Genomic DNA, 17694 nt, shown 5'->3' on the forward strand with positions numbered 1-17694 from the left:
GAAAGGCCAATTAGGTGGGTTTAATTTTCCTCGCTTAACCTCAAATGCTCTGTTGTTCTCTTATAGAGTTGGCTGATACGTCCATTTTGCATCATGCTTTTATATTGATATTTATTGCATTATGGACTGTTATTACACATTATGTCACAATACTTACGCCTTTTCTCTCTTATTTATAAGGTTTACATGAAGAGGGGGAATGCGGCGGCTGGAATTCTGGGCTGGAAAAGGAGCAAATATTAGAGACCTATTCTGCACAGCTCCAAAAGTCACGAAACTTCACGGAAGGTATTTTCAGAATGTATAAAAAAACTGAGCGAAGAAAGCACCAGAGGGGGGCACCCACTAGCCACGAGGGTGGGGGGGCATGCCCTACCCCCTGGGCGCGCCCCCTACCTCGTGGGCCCCCTGGTGGCCCTCCGATGCCCATCTTCTGCTATATGAGGTCTTTCATCCGAGAAAAAAATCATAAGCAAGCTTACGGATAGAGAGAGAGGGCACATATTTTAGTTGCTGTTGATTACGTTACTAAGTGGGTAGAGGCTATTCCAACTAGTAGTGCTGATCATAAGACCTCTATTAAGATGCTTAAAGAAGTAATTTTCCGAGGTTTGGAGTCCCTAGATATTTAATGACTGATGGTGGTTCACACTTTATTCATGGTGCCTTTCGTAAAATGCTTGCTAAGTATGATGTTAATCATAGAATTGCATCTCCTTATCACCCGCAGTCTAGTTGTCAAGTAGAACTAAGTAATAGAGAGCTCAAATTAATTTTGCAAAAGACTGTTAATAGATCTAGAAAGAATTGGTCGAATAAACTTGATGATGCATTATGGGCTTATAGAACTGCATACAAAAATCCTATGGGTATGTCTCCGTATAAAATGGTTTATGGCAAGGCATGTCACTTACCTCTTGAGCAAGAACATAAGGCATATTGGGTCATTAAAGAGCTCAATTATGATTTCAAACTTGCCGGTGAGAAGAGGTTATTTGACATTAGCTCACTTGATGAATGGAGAACCCAAGCCTATGAAAATGCCAAGCTGTTTAAAGAAAAAGTTAAAAGATGACATGACAAAAGGATACAAAAGCGTGAGTTCAATGTAGGTGATTATGTATTGCTATACAACTCCCGTTTAAGATTTTTTGCAGGCAAACTTCTCTCTAAATGGGAAGGCCCTTACGTCATTGAGGAGGTCTATCGTTCCGGTGCCATAAAAATCAACAACTTCGAAGGCACAAATCCGAGGGTGGTAAACGGTCAAAGAATCAAACATTATATCTCAGGTAATCCCATAAATGTTGAAACTAATGTTATTGAAGCCGTAACCCCGGTGGAATACATAAGGGACACTTTCCGGAACGTTTGAGACTCCGAAAAGGAATAGGTACATGGTACGGTAAGTAAACTGACTCCAAAACAGTCCTAATGGCAATATTTCTCCGTTTTGGAATATTTAAGAAAATAGGAAAATAAGAAGCAGACCGGAAAGGACATGAGTCTTCCACGAGGGTGGAGGGCGCGCCCTGCCCCCTGCCTCGTGGGCACCTTGTGCGCTCTCCGGACTCTGTTTTCTTGCACGATACTTCTTTTGGTCGGTAAAAATTCATTATATAATCTCCCAAAGGTTTTGACCACCGTATCACGCAAATATCTCTTGCCTCTGTTTCGAGCTGTTTTTCTGATAGATCTAGGTCGTCATGTCGTCTTCAAGTGCCCCCAAGGACAAGTTCTTCAAGAAGGTCATCAACCCCTACCTCGCGGAGGTGCCGCAACACCCTCAAACCATTGAGATGTGTGAGGGGTTGTTGTACATCCGCGATGTTGAGGGACCAAGGAGGACTGGAAGCACGGAGGAAAGGCTCGAGGCATTGGAGCAACAAGTTTTCAAGTCTCAGGAGATGGTGGAGCGTGGACTCGACTCCAATCACATAATGATCACGGAGTTCACCAATAACCACAAGCTGGACGTCAAGGACATTGGGGAGGCCATCTTCAAGCTTCATGAGAAAATCGAGCACCTCCAAGCCTAGATCTATGACCTGTAAAATCAAAACTGTGAGTATGAATATAGATTCAAGAGGATGAACTTGGCTGCAGATTTGAGGATTCAGGAGACTCGATCATCCTTCTATGATGGTGAGCCTATGCCTTGGAAGAGGGACGACAAGCCTACATCATCAACAACTCCACCTTCTTCACCAACAAAGAAGAACTGAGTATCTGGTATGGGCACTCCCCTTGGCAACTGCCAAGCTTGGGGGAGTGCCCCGGTATCGTATCACCATCACTTTTATCTTTACCATTTTTCTTAGTTCGATCCTTTTGATAATATCTTGATCTAGTAGAATAAAGTTTTAGTATGATCTAGCTGTGAGTTTTGCTTTATGATCCTTCTATGTAATCGAGTCCGTGAGCTATATATAATAAAGATTAGTGTTGAGTCAAGGGCTTTATTATTTTGCTATGATCTTCAGGAAATAAAATAAAAGAGAAGAAATGAAAATAAACAAAGAGATCATATGGATCTTATGGAGAGTAATGAGCTCACATATAAAGAGTATGATGAATAAAAGTTGTTGAGAGTTGACAAACATAGTTTTGGTCATCGTTGCAATTAATAGGAAGTAATAAATAAAGAGAGGTTCACATATAAATATACTATCTTGGACATCTTTTATGATTGTGAGCACTCATTAAAGTATGACATGCTAAGAGTTGACGTTGGACAAGGAAGACAACGTAATGGGTTATGTTTTCTTACATCTGAGATAAATTATATTGTCATGGATCATCCAACATGTTGAGCTTGCCTTTCCCTCTCATGCTAGCCAATTTCTTTGCACCAAGTAGAGATACTACTTGTGCTTCCAAATATCCCTAAACCCGTTTTTGCCATGAGAGTCCACCATATCTACCTATGGATTGAGTAAGATCCTTCAAGTAAGTTGTCATCGGTGCAAGCAATAAAAATTGCTCTCTAAATATGTATGACTTATTAATGTGGAGAAAATAAGCTTTGTACGATCTTGTGATATGGAAGAAATAAAAGTGACGGACTGCATACTAAAGGTCCATATCACAAGTGGCAATATAAAGTGACGTTCTTTTGCATTAAGATTTCGTGCATCCAACCATAAAAGCGCATGACAACCTCTGCTTCCCTCTGCGAAGGGCCCATATTTTAATTTTATCTTCTACCTTATATAAGAGTCATGGTGATCTTCACCTTTCCTTTTACATTTTATCCTTTGGCAAGGACAATGTGTTGGAAAGATCCAGATATATATAGCTAATTGGATGTCAGTTTTCACGAACTATTATTGTTGACATTACCCTTGAGGTAAAACGTTGGGAGGCAAAACTATAAGCCCCTATCTTTCTCTGTGTCCGATTAAGACTTCATACCCATAAATATTGCGTGAGTGTTAGCAATTGTGAAAGACTAAAAGATGGTTGAGTATGTGGACTTGCTGAAAAGCTCTTATATTGACTCTTTCCTATGTTATGATAATTTGCAACTCCTCAATGACTGAGATTAGGGTTTGTTGGTTCTCAATGAAGTTTATGATTCATACTTGAAATTGTGATTGAATTGTTACTTTAGCATAAGAGATCATATGACTATTGTTGTGATTGAATTGCTGTTCTAAGAATGATCATGATGCCCTCATATCCATATTTTATTTCTTATCGACACCTCTATCTCTAAACATGTGGGCATATTTTTTGATTTCGGCTTTCGCTTGAGGGCAAGCGAGGTCTAAGCTTGGGGGATTTGATACGTCCATTTTGCATCATTCTTTTATATTGATATTTATTGCATTATGGACTGTTATCACACATTATGTCACAATACTTATGCCTTTTCTCTCTTATTTTACAAGGTTTACATGAGGAGGGGGAATGCCGGCAGCTGGAATTCTGGGCTGGAAAAGCAGCAAATATTAGATACATGTTCTGCACAGCTCCAAAAGTCCTGAAACTGCACGGAAGTTATTTTCATAATATATAAAAAATACTGAGCGAAGAAAGCAATAGAGGGGGGCCACCCACCAGCCATGAGGGTGGGGGCGTGCCCGGACGCGCCCCCTGCCTCGTGGGCCCCCTGGTGGCCCTCTGATGCCCATCTTCTGCTATATGAGGTCTTTCGTCCGAGAAAAATCATAAGCAAGCTTACGGGACGAAACTCCGCCGCCACGAGGCGGAACCTTGTCGGAACCAATCTAGGGCTCCGGCGGAGCTGTTCTGCCGGGGAAACTTCCCTTCGGGAGGGGGAAATCATCACTATCGTCATCACCAACGATCCTCTCATCGGGAGGGGGTCAATCTCCATCAACATCTTCACCAGCACCATCTCATCTCAAACCCTAGTTCATCTCTTGTATCCAAACCTTAGATTGGTACATGTGGGTTGCTAGTAGTGTTGATTACTCCTTATAGTTTATGCTAGTTGGTTTACTTAGTGGAAGATTATAAGTTCAGATCCAATATGCATATTAATACCCCTCTGATTATGAAAATGAATATGCTTTGTGAGTGGTTACGTTTGTTCCTGAGGACATGGGAGAAGTCTTGCTATCAGTAGTCATGTGAATTTGGTATTCGTTCGATATTTTGATGAGATGTATGTTGTCATCCCTCTAGTGGTGTCATGTGAACGTCGACTACATGACACTTCATCATTGTTTGGGCCTAGAGGGAGGCATTGGGAAGTAATAAGTAGATGATGGGTTGCTAGAGTGACAGAAGTTTAAACCCTAGTTTATGCGTTGCTTCGTAAGGGGCTGATTTGGATCCATATGTTTCATGCTATGGTTAGGTTTACCTTAATACTTCTGTTGTAGTTGCGGATGCTGGCAATAGGGGTTAATCATAAGTGGGATGCTTGTCCAAATAAGGACAGTACCCAAGCACCGCTCCAACCACATATCAAATTATCAAAGTACCGAATGGGAATCATATGATCGTGATGAAAACTAGTTTGATGATAATTCCCATGTGTCCCCGGGAGCGCTTTCCTTCATATAAGAGTTTGTCCAGGCTTTTCCTTTGCTACAAAAAGGATTGGGTCATCTTGCTGCACCTTATTTGCTTTTATTACTTGCTACTCGTTACCAATTACCTTATCACAAAACTATCTGTTACCGATAATTTCAGTGCTTGCAGAGAATACCTTGCTGAAAACCGCTTATCATTTCCTTCTGCTCCTCGTTGGGTTCAACACTCTTACTTATCGAAAGGACTACGATAGATCCCTTATACTTGTGGGTCATCATTGGCCCTAACAAGTTCACCTTACTCCAGACTAAGAAATCAAACCTCCTAACTAGAAGCTAACAAACAAACAACCTGATAAAAGAAGGGAACTAAGCCAACTATAGTTAGCTATAAGTGTGTTTTGTCCACAAATACGTCCATGTCATACAGTTATTGCACATTGGAAAAGATACCTCATTTATTCATGAGAGCTCTCATTTTAGCAACGGCATAAAGAAAAAATGGGGACAAATTCCAAAAAATCCTATTACAACATACATGTTGAAAATAGTAGGAAAGACATACACATACATTTGGGATTGGAGGAGTAATACATAAGCATAAGCTAGTTTGTTCATTATGCTCAGATTTTACATTACATAGGTTCTTACCGCTTGCCAGCTTTAAATAACCAGAAGCTGGTGCACCATGATTTGTAATGCATTTTAGCTGCTGCAAGGATCACAAATTCATTACATCCTCACACCATCGCGGATTAGATGTTAACATTTGATTCCCCCAAACCTTATTCAAGGGCGACAAACAAACATTCAACAACATGAAATTGTTACATCTTAACCTAACAACTCATCAATGATAAAAAACTGTAGACTTTAATAAACATTGGATAATCTCACGATATACATTTCAGATATCATATCCACAACAACACCGGCATGGTACTTTATTTCCATTTCACAAAAAGAAACTTTCTGTCATGCGCAAATAGAAACCCCTCTGTGCAGATGAAAGTTGTTGTTGTAGCATTTTATCCAGCTTCTCATCTGTGCTATCTGAACTATTGTTACTGCTATAGTACAAACATGTGAAAGAATGTCAACATTGTTAAGCTTGACTTGGAGCCTTGCCGGTTCATAGCTAGTTGTAGGTGCTTGTGGAATTTGATAGTCTAGAGGCTTATCAGTGACATGGCATTTCTTTGTCGCAAACCGTCCTTTTTTCGAAGAACCTCTGCAAGTTCCACAAGAAGGATAGAATTGGTCCGGTTTATAAGGAAACCAGACGCAAAAACCTACAGCTTATAAGGAAAATTGGACCCAAAAACTCTAGCAAAGCTCAGTTAATTAGAGGGAAACCGGGCAAAAACCACATGCATCTAAGGCCGCGGAACCTAGCTAAACTAGGCCTTCTTTCTTATTTGGCATACCAGCTATGGGCATTACTGACTGTTGTAATGGCTAGCTCATGAGGATCTTATGTGGGTCGATCTGGATTTATTTATGTATGCAAATATATTTGCCTCTCCAGCAAAAAAAGATTCGCCTCTGATAATACAAAGCAGAAATTGTGCGGTTGTTCATTGGATGTAAACTCATGTGTGGCATGCATATTTGTTGCTTGCTGACTTTGAATTACATATTTGTTGCTTTTTCTTATTATTTTTATCAGGGCCGGCCCTGGGGGGTATGGCCAGAGGGGCGACGGCCCAGGGCCCAGGCGAGGAGGGGGCCCATCATCTGGTACACATGGATAGCAGTAGTATAGCCCAGCAAAAAATTAGGGAGAAATTAAGAGACAAGATAAATGAGATGGGCTAGGCCCAATTGTCTTGCCGATGGCTAGCGCATCCCAAGACCCCAAGCACGGCCACACGCGTCAAATCAATCTGAAGATCTCATTGTTTCGCTTCGTGCCTTCTCTTCGTCTGTTCATCTTCATCGACCGTCCCAGACTCGCAGGCGTCGTTCGGCGCTTCGGCCTGGGCGCTTGTAGTCGCCGCTCCGCGTGGCAGGCAGCCTGCTATTGTGTCGTGCCGCCGTGTCGGCGATCAGGCCATCCGGCATATGGCGGCATCCTGCCATCTTGCGCAACGGTGACTCAGCGTCAGCTAGTTCGTCACTCTTTCAACAAATCATAAGTGTCAGTGTACACGAAGCTTCAAGTTTCTGATGTATAAATTTCTAATTCAATATTTCACTAGTACGTATTTCATCCGTCCTAAATTTCTGTATACATGCCTAGGGTTCTGATGTATAAATTTCTATGTACATGCCTAGGGTTCTGATGTATAAACTTCTTTTTGAAGCACCAAAGTATTATTGTTATTGATGGAGTCAGTCGAATTTGGTTCTTATTTGAGGTAATCATCTCATGTTTTTTTCTATCTTTTATTCTTTCTGCCGTAATACGTTGTCCAACAAATATTATAGTCAAATCTCAAACTAGAGATGTGTGGTCAAGAGTTTAATCTTAATATTTGACAAATGAAGTTATATATACATTTGTATATGCATCACCGACACACATACATATATATGATCTTAGAATTTAAGGGCCCATGTCCTTGAATTCGCCCTAGGGCCTTCCAAAACATAGGGCCGGCCCTGATTTTTATGGGAACATAATCACTCTGACATGTCACATTCTTTTTGTAGGACTCCAATTATTTTGGTTTTTAAGAGTTTATGATTTACGCTCTAATTTATTTGAATTGTTGGTATATCACTAACGTTCATTTGTAGATCTCAAATAGATAATTTTCTAAGAATTTATGATTTACACAGTCATTTATTTTACCCGTTGGTTACATGGCTAATGCTGGTTGGTAGTACCCATATTCACTAGTAAAAAAAGGGGCTTTTGTCCCGGTTGGTAAGGCCCCTTTAGTCCCGGTTTTCGAACCAGGACTAAAGGGTCGGTACTAATGCCTCTCCCCTTTAGTCCCGGTTCTTACACGAACCGGGACTAAAGGCCGCGGCCACGTGGAGCTCCATCTTTGAATTTTTTTTATTTTTTTTATTTTCAAATTTCTTAATTATTTTAACCTCTAGTGTGTAATCACCACCCCTCATCACTGCTCAATTTATCCTCTAATCACCCCTCATCATTCCAAATCATCTAACTTCCCGAACGGTCACCCATCCTCCCACTCCCCCAGCCTGAGCACGCTTGACTTCCGGGTTCTATTCTCTCTCGTTTCCAAGTCTGCACTTGTTGTTTTCCTGACAATAGTAAGATGTCAATCCTATTAACCTTCATGAATTTTGCTTGAGCATGAAGTGACACATTTCACTGTTTGAGTTTGAAACTATTGTTTTAAAAAACAATAATTATTTAGTAACACTAATATTTCTTGAATAATTAGTTTGACCATAGTTTGACCAGATTTGACCAAAATTCAAAATAACTGAAATAGTTATTTAGTAACACTAATATTCTAGAATAATTAGTTTGACCATTGTTTGACGACAGTTTGACCACTGTTTGACCAGATTTGACTAGTAATTTTTTTGATTTTTTCCACTCTAGATCTTAAAAGCCCCGTAACTTTTTTTCTGTTAGGTTTTTGAGGATTTTGAAAATGTTTAACGGGGTACCCCCGTTAAATTCGGATGTAACTTTTCGAGTAGATGATTTTTCATATAACTTTTTTTAATCCGAGTTCGTATGCAAAAGTTATGCCCATTTTACAAATTCCAGAGAGACTTTGCAAATAATGTCAAAATTCATATTTGTAAATTTTCCCAACAAGTAGACCACATATCACATGGGAAACTTTTTTTTTGACATTTCCATCATTTTCTTTTGTTTTTTCTAAAACTAAAAAGGCGGTCCAGGGGGGAGTTTGAAAATGGGACCTTTAGTACCGGTTCGGGCCATGAACCGGTACTAATGCCTCAAAACCCATTAGTACCGGTTGGTGGCACCAACCGGTACTAAAGGTGCATCGCACCCTTTAGTCCCGGTTCGTGGCACGAACCGGGACTAAAGGGCCCAGGTGAACCGGGACTAATGCCTTAGCCGCACGAACCGGGATAAATGCTCACGTTAGTCCCGGTTCTTGACTGAACCGGGACTAATGTGAAAACTGCCCCATGACCAAAGCCCTGTTTTCTACTAGTGATTATTTTGTTTTCTAAGATTCCACGATTCATGCAATTTATTGAAATTGTTTGCACATGACTAGTAATGATAGTGTTTCTAGTTTTAGATATTTCTTAAATTTTTATGCACAACTAATACACTTCTGTAGTTTTATAGGGCTCTCTTATTCAAATGACTAGCCCCAAGAGAGGCATCGAGCCGGTCTCCCCTGTCCTAATAGAGTTTTATATAAGGATGAAGAACGGAGAGCGAGAGGAAGACGATGGACAGCTGGTAGACGGAGTAATAACTTGAAACGACCAAAGGGCATGGATACCAGTCAAGCAGCGCATCAAAGGCGATTGCGGCGCCGTCGACATGTCCATGGCGTGTGTCGAGAATGTGTTGAAGGCGAGGCGACAATAGAGGTACACATATCAGAAGTGCGAAGTGGTTTCAAGTCTATCTATGCAGTCCTTCGTTTGTGTCCTGGAGGACGAGTATGAGGAGATCCAGCTCTTTCATGGCGCCATTGATCGGCCGTGTGGGTTGGGGAGGTTCGTGCTCGCCGTCACCAGGGCGACGTGATGGTGCTGAAGTTCAAGTTGGGTGGCGAAGATGGCGTCGCTCTTTTAAATCTCTGCTGCTTGGGTGTTCTAGTCGGCGTATAAAGCATGAGCTGGCCAACATCTTGGTGAAGGTGAGTTGTCCACTATTCGAATGTCCATAGACTAATCTTGAATGGCAAGTTCAAAATGTTTATCTTGGTTTCTACTTAAGCCAAGATTTTTGTTCTCTCCAGCTTTGATTCCTGGCTTGCTTGTACAATGTCTTCGTAGTGCAAGTTATGGACATAATTCAAAAATTGTTCATGGTCAATCTGTAGTTACAGGAACAAGTCACGGGATAATCACACATTACTAACTGAACCACGGAATAATTACAGAAACAAGGTATGTGCCTCTCCATCAGAACGCAGGATGTAACTTTTCGAGTAGATGATTTTTCATATGAATTTTTTTTAATCCGAGTTCGTATGCAAAAGTTATGCCCATTTTACAAATTCCAGAGAGATTTTGCAAATAAAGTCGAAATTCATATTTGTAAATTTTCCCAACAACTAGACCACATATCACATGGGAAACTTATTTTATTTTATTTTATTTGACATTTCCATCATTTTCTTTTGTTTTTTCTAAAACTGAAAAGGCGGTCCAGGGGGGGAGAGTTTGAAAATGGGATCTTTAGTACCGGTTCATGCCATGAACCGGTACTAATGCCTCAATTAGTCCCGGTTCGTGCCTCAAACCGGTACTAAATGTCTAACCTTTAGTCCCGGTTGGTGCCACCAACCGGGACTAATGGGCATCGCACCCTTTAGTCCCGGTTCGTGGCACGAACCGGGACTAAAGGGCCCAGGTGAACTGGGACTAATGCCTTAGCCGCACGAACCGGGATAAATGCTCACGTTAGTCCCGGTTCTTGACTGAACCGGGACTAATGTGAAAACTGCCTCGTGACCAAAGCCCTGTTTTCTACTAGTGATTATTTTGTTTTCTAAGATTCCACGATTCATGCAATTTATTGAAATTGTTTGCACATGACTAGTAATGATAGTGTTTCTAGTTTTAGATATTTCTTAAATTTTTATGCACAACTAATACACTTCTGTAGTTTTATAGGGCTCTCTTATTCAAATGGCTAGCCCCAATAGAGGCATCGAGCCGGTCTCCCCTGTCCTAATAGAGTTTTATATAAGGATCAAGAATGGAGAGCGAGAGGAAGACGATGGATAGCTGGTAGACGGAGCAATAACTTGCAACGACCGCAGGGCATGGATACCAGTCAAGCAGCGCATCAAAGGCGATTGCGGCGCTGTCGACATGTCCATGGCGTGTGTCGAGAATGCGTTGAAGGCGAGGCGACAATAGAGGTAGTCATATCAGAAGTGCGAAGTGGTTTCAAGTCTATCTATGCAGTCCTTCGTTTGTGTCCTGGAGGACGAGTATGAGGAGATCCAGCTCTTTGATGGCGCCATTGATCGGCCGTGTGGGTTGGGGAGGTTCGTGCTCGCCGTCACCAGGGGCGACGTGATGGTGCTGAAGTTCAAGTTGGGTGGCGAAGATGGCGTCGCTCTTTTAAAGCTCTGCTGCTTGGGTGTTCTAGTCGGCGTATAAAGCATGAGCTGGCCAACATCTTGGTGAAGGTGAGTTTGTCCACTATTCGAATGTCCATAGACTAATCTTGAATGGCAAGTTCAAAATGTTTATCTTGGTTTCTACTTAAGCCAAGATTTTTGTTCTCTCCAGCTTTGATTCCTGGCTTGCTTGTACAATGTCTTCGTACTGCAAGTTATGGACATAATTAACAAATTGTTCATGGTCAATCTGTAGTTACAGGAACAAGTCACGGGATAATCACACATTACTAACTGAACCACGGAATAATTACAGAAACAAGGTATGTGCCTCTCCATCAGAACGCAGGATGTAACTTTTCGAGTAGATGATTTTTCATATAAATTTTTAATCCGAGTTCGTATGCAAAAGTTATGCCCATTTTAGCAAATTCCAGAGAGATTTTGCCAATAAAGTCGAAATTCATATTTGTTAATTTTCCCAACAAGTAGACCACATATCACATGGGAAACTTATTATTTTTTTTGACATTTCCATCATTTTTTTTGTTTTTTCTAAAACTGAAAAGGCGGTCCGAGGGAGGGGGGGGGGGGGGTTTGAAAATGGGACCTTTAGTACCGGTTCGTGCCATGAACCGGTACTAATGCCTCAAAACCCATTAGTACCGGTTGGTGGCACCAACCGGTAAAAAAGGTCTAACCTTTAGTCCCGGTTGGTGCCACCAACCGGGACTAATGGGCATCGCACCCTTTAGTCCCGGTTCGTGGCACGAACCGGGACTAAAGGGCCCAGGTGAACCGGGACTAATGCCTTAGCCGCACGAACCGGGATAAATGCTCACGTTAGTCCCGGTTCTTGACTGAACCGGGACTAATGTGAAAACTGCCCCATGACCAAAGCCCTGTTTTCTACTAGTGAATATTTTGTTTTCTAAGATTCCACGATTCATGCAATTTATTGAAATTGTTTGCACATCGACTAGTAATGATAGTGTTTCTATTTAGATATTTCTTAAATTTTTATGCACAACTATACACTTCTGTAGTTTTATAGGGCTCTCTTATTCAAATGACTAGCCCCAAGAGAGGCATCGAGCCGGTCTCCCCTGTCCTAATAGAGTTTTATATAAGGATCAAGAACGGAGAAGCGAGAGGAAGACGATGGACAGCTGGTAGACGGAGTAATAACTTGCAACGATCGTGCAAGGGCATGGATACCAGTCAAGCAGCCACATCAAAGGCGATTGCGGCGCCGTCGACATGTCCATGGCGTGTGTCGAGAATGTGCGTTGAAGGCGAGGCGACAATAGAGGTATGTGTTGAAGGCGAGGCGACAATAGAGGTAGTCATATCAGAAGTGCGAAGTGGTTTCAAGTCTATCTATGCAGTCCTTCGTTTGTGTCCTAGAGGACGAGTATGAGGAGATCCAGCTCTTTCATGGCGCCATTGATCGGCCGTGTGGGTTGGGGAGGTTCGTGCTCGCCGTCACCAGGGGTGACGTGATGGTGCTGAAGTTCAAGTTGGGTGGCGAAGATGGCGTCGCTCTTTTAAAGCTCTGCTGCTTGGGTGTTCTAGTCGGCGTATAAAGCATGAGCTGGCCAACATCTTGGTGAAGGTGAGTTTGTCCACTATTCGAATGTCCATAGACTAATCTTGAATGGCAAGTTCAAAATGTTTATCTTGGTTTCTACTTAAGCCAAGATTTTTATTCTCTCCAGCTTTGATTCCTGGCTTGCTTGTACAATGTCTTCGTAGGGCAAGTTATGGACATAATTAACAAATTGTTCATGGTCAATCTGTAGTTGCAGGAACAAGTCACGGGATAATCACACATTACTAACTGAACCACGGAATAATTACAGAAACAAGGTATGTGCCTCTCCATCAGAACGCAGCATGCCAGCGCTCAAATATGTTCTGGCAGAACTTACAGACACAATGACATACCAATTTTTCCTGGTGCATTATGTAGAAAAACATGCCATGGAAACCACGTTATATCAAACAACGGACTAAAGGCTGCACCGAGCTAGATTCTGGGGAGGACCCTGTCGGACGCATCCACGGCGGCGTGTACGCCCTGACAGCATGTTCCGAGCTGCATTCTGCCTCCCCCTCGGTTTTATCAAGGTCATCGTTGTCCTTGCAGATCTTGCAAAGATATACAGAAGACAGAGCTCATTACGATGAATTTATCTTTATGCTCTTCATGAGAATGTACAATCAAGCAGGAACAGATCAAGTCAAAAACAGCTATAGAGGTACCTGGATCGGCCGGCATTGGAAAGTCGGAAGGAACCGGACCTTGCAGTACTCGTTGAACATGATGTTCAACACAAGCAAGGGGATGGTGGCGATTGAAGCTCCCGGCTTCGACTTCAGGCCGAACAAGCCTATCATTGTAGTTTGCATGAGCGTGACCGCGAGGAAGATGTAGTGGTGAATAGTGGGCCAATATTGCCCACAGGTGTCGTATGTGATATCGTATACGTCTTCCATCTGTATGACATAAATAAACTTAGTTTCTAACAATTTCTAAGAAAAATAATGAAATATGTATGGCAAATAGCCTTATTAACTGACGAAGCTACCTGGTTGATGAACACGGCATAACCGAGTAAAAAGTAGATCACAAGAATCGGAAGCAAAAGAGGTGAAACAACAGCATACACCATTCCAATCAATACTGCAAGGGAAGCAATGGGCACAACTCTGTAGTAAGGGAAGCCATACAGATATGGCTCATCACTATGTCCAACAGTATGCGCCTTCAAGAAGTGCCATGTTAGCAAACCAAACTGAAGAACCTCAAAGGAAAAGCCTGACATGCCATTGGTCAAGATATATGTGATGAAGAAATCTGACTGCAATGTAAAAAGGTCGGTAAGATAAATGCTTCATGTAGCACAAACAACAGCAATGTGATTCAATACATTTTCTTGGCTTTACCTGTGCAGAAACAGCACTTGCTAGACGGCTAGGAATATCTTTAGGGTGCGTAAAGGATTCTCCTATCTGATGGAGCAGAGATCCTGAAAGAATACTCAGGAAGAAAACATTTCCTAGCAAGAAGTAGAAGACCATGTTGCACGCCTTGATTTCCGTTCGACTTCTTGAAATGCAGCCTTCAAACGAAGCCATACCGAGCATTGCGAACGGAATCAAGTAGATAAATCCATTCAAAATCATGCTTGGAAGATATCCAGTTACAACGGAACTCAAACCTGGTCTGCAAGATGACATAGCATCAACCTGTATTAGTGTTGTCATACCCAGGTGAATGATAAATTGCAAACTGTCCAAAGTTATTTAAGTTTCCACCACTAACATAAGTTGCACAGCTCTGGCCGGTGGGAACCATTTCTCAATCTTCTCAAATTGCACTATCCCTTGCACGGCTGTGATGGGGATGGTGAAGAACACTGTTAGTAAAAATGCAGCAATGAAGACTCCAAGCTTGTATACAGCAAGACGGTAGAAAGGAATAGCCAGATTTGACCATATTGTCTCAGTTGGCTCAGGAGCATAACGTGTAACCAGTGACAGCGGATTGACGTGCTGTTGCGTTTCAGCAGCTTGGGCAGCCTCCAACCGGGACTTGAATGAGACAAAAGCAACTGGTAACTCCTAGAATTGAAAAAGATATTAATTTGTGATCAAAGTATAAATACTCGAGCTATTGTTTCTTTTAGCTACTTAAAACTATGGAAGCTACCATTAGTGCCAGCAGGTGGAGTCAAAGGTACACAGCGGGTACGGAATACCTTTTGTTTGAGCATATTTTTGCACTGCAGGATTCGGATAGAGTGGTGCACTTCCTTCAGTTTTTGTTCCTGGCTGCGAGCATCTAGTGGCCCTGATGTGAACTTAAACCAGATCCACTGCCAAAAGTTGCATCTTCGGGTATCCCTTTTCCTCTCTATCTGTTTTTCAAGTGAAGATGCCAGCTTCTGTAATGATTGATTACTTGGTTAGCCCATACCAAAAAAAATTACAAGATGCACTGACATTTCACCTTGATACATAACGAGTAGGGTATTTTTTATATTTATAGTTCTTAAGAACAGAACACCAAAAAAAAAGTAGGTTGTTCGTTTTAATTTTTTGATTGCACCTTATGTTTTCTCTAGTGGCTTTACTATAATATATGGGGATGCCATCTCTTTTTCCCGAACACACATTTACATGTATGCAATTTTTAATCAAAAGAAACCGCCAGAAAGACCCAAGATTTCATACCACGCATTAATTTGACACTTACACTGACCTCTTGTACCTCTGCCTTTTCTTGTTATGTTTATAATCTGATTCTTAGTCCTGAAATAAGACTATCTACTTTTGATATTCCAGCTGATATGGACAAATGCAGCTCTATGGATTCTCAAGCATATGACAAGTTAGTGCAAGAAAGCATGGTCTTCAGAGTTGAACTCGTACACAAATTGGAAAATGTTGTAGCAGTTCATGATAAAATAATCTATAAATAGAAAAGACACAAATGACATTGATTTCTAAAATGTACTGACCTGTAATGACTCGATGTTTCCATTGTCATGCAGTATTTGATATGATTGGTACGTCTGGTAGTGCTTTGAGAAGAAATGATCAACATTACACCCATAAATTCCATGATCTGCGCACACTGGAATTCCTTGAACTAAAATGGTGAACTGATCAGGTCTCTTCCGGTGATGCTTCAAGTGTTCAATTCTTTTGCGGGACATCTCTTTGTACTCCTGCTTGAAATCAAATGGATGCAATTGGTAACAATATTTCAGCTTAAGACCAGAGCTGAACAGTCACTTGTACAATGATACATCTTTCAGCCAATTGACCGAAGTGTTTAAATGAAATCAACAGTCTTAGGAAACATTCTGACATTTTACTAAAAAAATCAGAAGGTAGACAAGATAACGACACTAAATTTTGCTGCCAACTATCAAACGCTCATAACTGAGCAACCAAAACTGCAGCATTTTCGTATGAAATCATGTTACTTATAATCTAACAATAGAAGTTGGTTAGCTGACAGTATTTACAAAGACGCACCTTGTGAAGCAAATACACCACATAAAAGGATATGAAGCACAGGCATGAAAAATGCACCCAGAGCCTGTCATGAAAGGAGAATTACATCAGTTACAGGATTTAGCACCAGTTTCAGTTGACAGGCAACAGTAGAGCCTGTCATGAAAAATGCAGGCAGGGCAGACCTGTCAGAGCCCTTGGGCACGTTGGACACGGTGAAAATCTCCATGGAATTCGGCCTCTTGGTGCCCGACGGACCTGCACTTGTGTAATTCACCGGCGCAAGGATCAACACTCCGACAATCGAGCAGACGCTGAAACAATTGATCCTGCACCTCGATCGAACCACTTGATGTGAGACTGATGAGTGAGTATGAAACGGTTAACGGATTATAACATTCAGAAAACAGGATGGGATCGGCGGACGCACCCGAGCTTGAAGAGGCGGATGACGGCGAGGGCGTCGAGGCCGTGGCGCCGCAGCACGTCGTCGTCGGAGAGCCGGAAGGCGGCGCGGATCCAGCGGAAGGACGGGGTCAGCCGCCCGGTGCCGAGGGGCAGCACCCAGCCGGAGCCGGCGGCCCCCGCCATCCGCCGCGGCAGGTAGACGGGCGCGTTCCCGGGCTGCTTCTTGAGCATGGAGAAGAGCGAGAGCGCCACCAGCGCCAGCCCCAGGTTGATCGCCGCCGACGCTAGCAGCCCCTCCGCGTCCATGCCGGAGCTCGACCCAGACCGCCACCGCCAGCGCCGTTCCCCCTACCGCTGTAGCGCAGCCGCGCGCGCGTGTCGCTGTGCTTTTGTTTGGGGCGTGCGGTGGCCGGAGGCGGGTGGCGACGTGGCGGTCGCGCGGGCGCGGGGCGGCCAGAGCTCGACACGTCCATCCCGCGCCGCAAATGGCGATAGGAGGAGACGCGGGCCCGAACGACATGGTCGGCCCGGGGTATTTCCCAGTTTGCGGCCCAGCCGCACCGTATGTTGTGTGTACTCACCACTCACCAGGCAGACTAAAAGATGCTGTGTACTCGAGTCAAAAAAAGATGTTGTGTACTCATCACTCAAAACTACCGCAGGCTCTCGTCGTCGACGAGAACGTCTCCTCCCATTGAAAACACGTCGTTGGAAATCCTGAAATAAATCTAGGAGTAATGTGAGCACCAGAATTTGAATCCTGGTAGGTCAGGAATACCACTATCCACCTAACCATCTCGGTGGTATCGTCGTTTTATACCTTTTCCCTGATTTCCTTCCCAATTATTTCCTTGACGTGCGTCATCGTCTCTTGTTTCTAGGTTTCTTATTGTTCATACCCTTTAATTTATTTCCTTATCCGTACCACACCGAATCTTCCTTTTTTTTATTCTTACCTTGTCCTGTCATGTTTAAGTTGGGGTCGTCCCTCCTCGTCGTCTCCGCTCAAAATAAATCGGGATGGAATCCTC

At 42.6% G+C, this 17694-nt stretch overlaps 1 protein-coding gene across 1 annotated transcript; it reads right to left on the reverse strand.

The window, feature by feature from the left end:
- Nucleotides 1-13064: 13064 nt before the first annotated feature.
- Nucleotides 13065-17174, reverse strand: LOC125547694 (CSC1-like protein At3g54510). The gene is made up of 10 exons (XM_048711497.1): nucleotides 16686-17174; nucleotides 16441-16584; nucleotides 16277-16340; nucleotides 15754-15963; nucleotides 14992-15177; nucleotides 14556-14854; nucleotides 14177-14456; nucleotides 13819-14091; nucleotides 13493-13726; nucleotides 13065-13378 (listed from the first exon to the last, which is right to left on the reverse strand). Exons 1-10 carry the CDS (start codon nucleotides 16967-16969, stop codon nucleotides 13223-13225), a joined length of 2130 nt encoding a protein of 709 aa, XP_048567454.1. The 5' UTR covers nucleotides 16970-17174; the 3' UTR covers nucleotides 13065-13222.
- Nucleotides 17175-17694: the final 520 nt, after the last annotated feature.

This window comes from Triticum urartu, chromosome 3, assembly GCF_003073215.2.
Source record: "Triticum urartu cultivar G1812 chromosome 3, Tu2.1, whole genome shotgun sequence".
Taxonomy (NCBI): domain Eukaryota; kingdom Viridiplantae; phylum Streptophyta; class Magnoliopsida; order Poales; family Poaceae; genus Triticum; species Triticum urartu.

Bases quoted from the DNA above. Each gene is read 5' to 3' on its own strand.
- LOC125547694 (XM_048711497.1), bottom strand. From the start codon at position 16,969: ATGGACGCGGAGGGGCTGCTAGCGTCGGCGGCGATCAACCTGGGGCTG. The intron at 14,457-14,555 runs GTTAGTGGTGGA...GTCATCTTGCAG, and splicing joins GCCAGAGCTGTGCAACTTAT to ACCAGGTTTGAGTTCCGTTG. The intron at 13,379-13,492 runs GTACCTCTATAG...TATCTTTGCAAG, and splicing joins TCCAATGCCGGCCGATCCAG to ATCTGCAAGGACAACGATGA.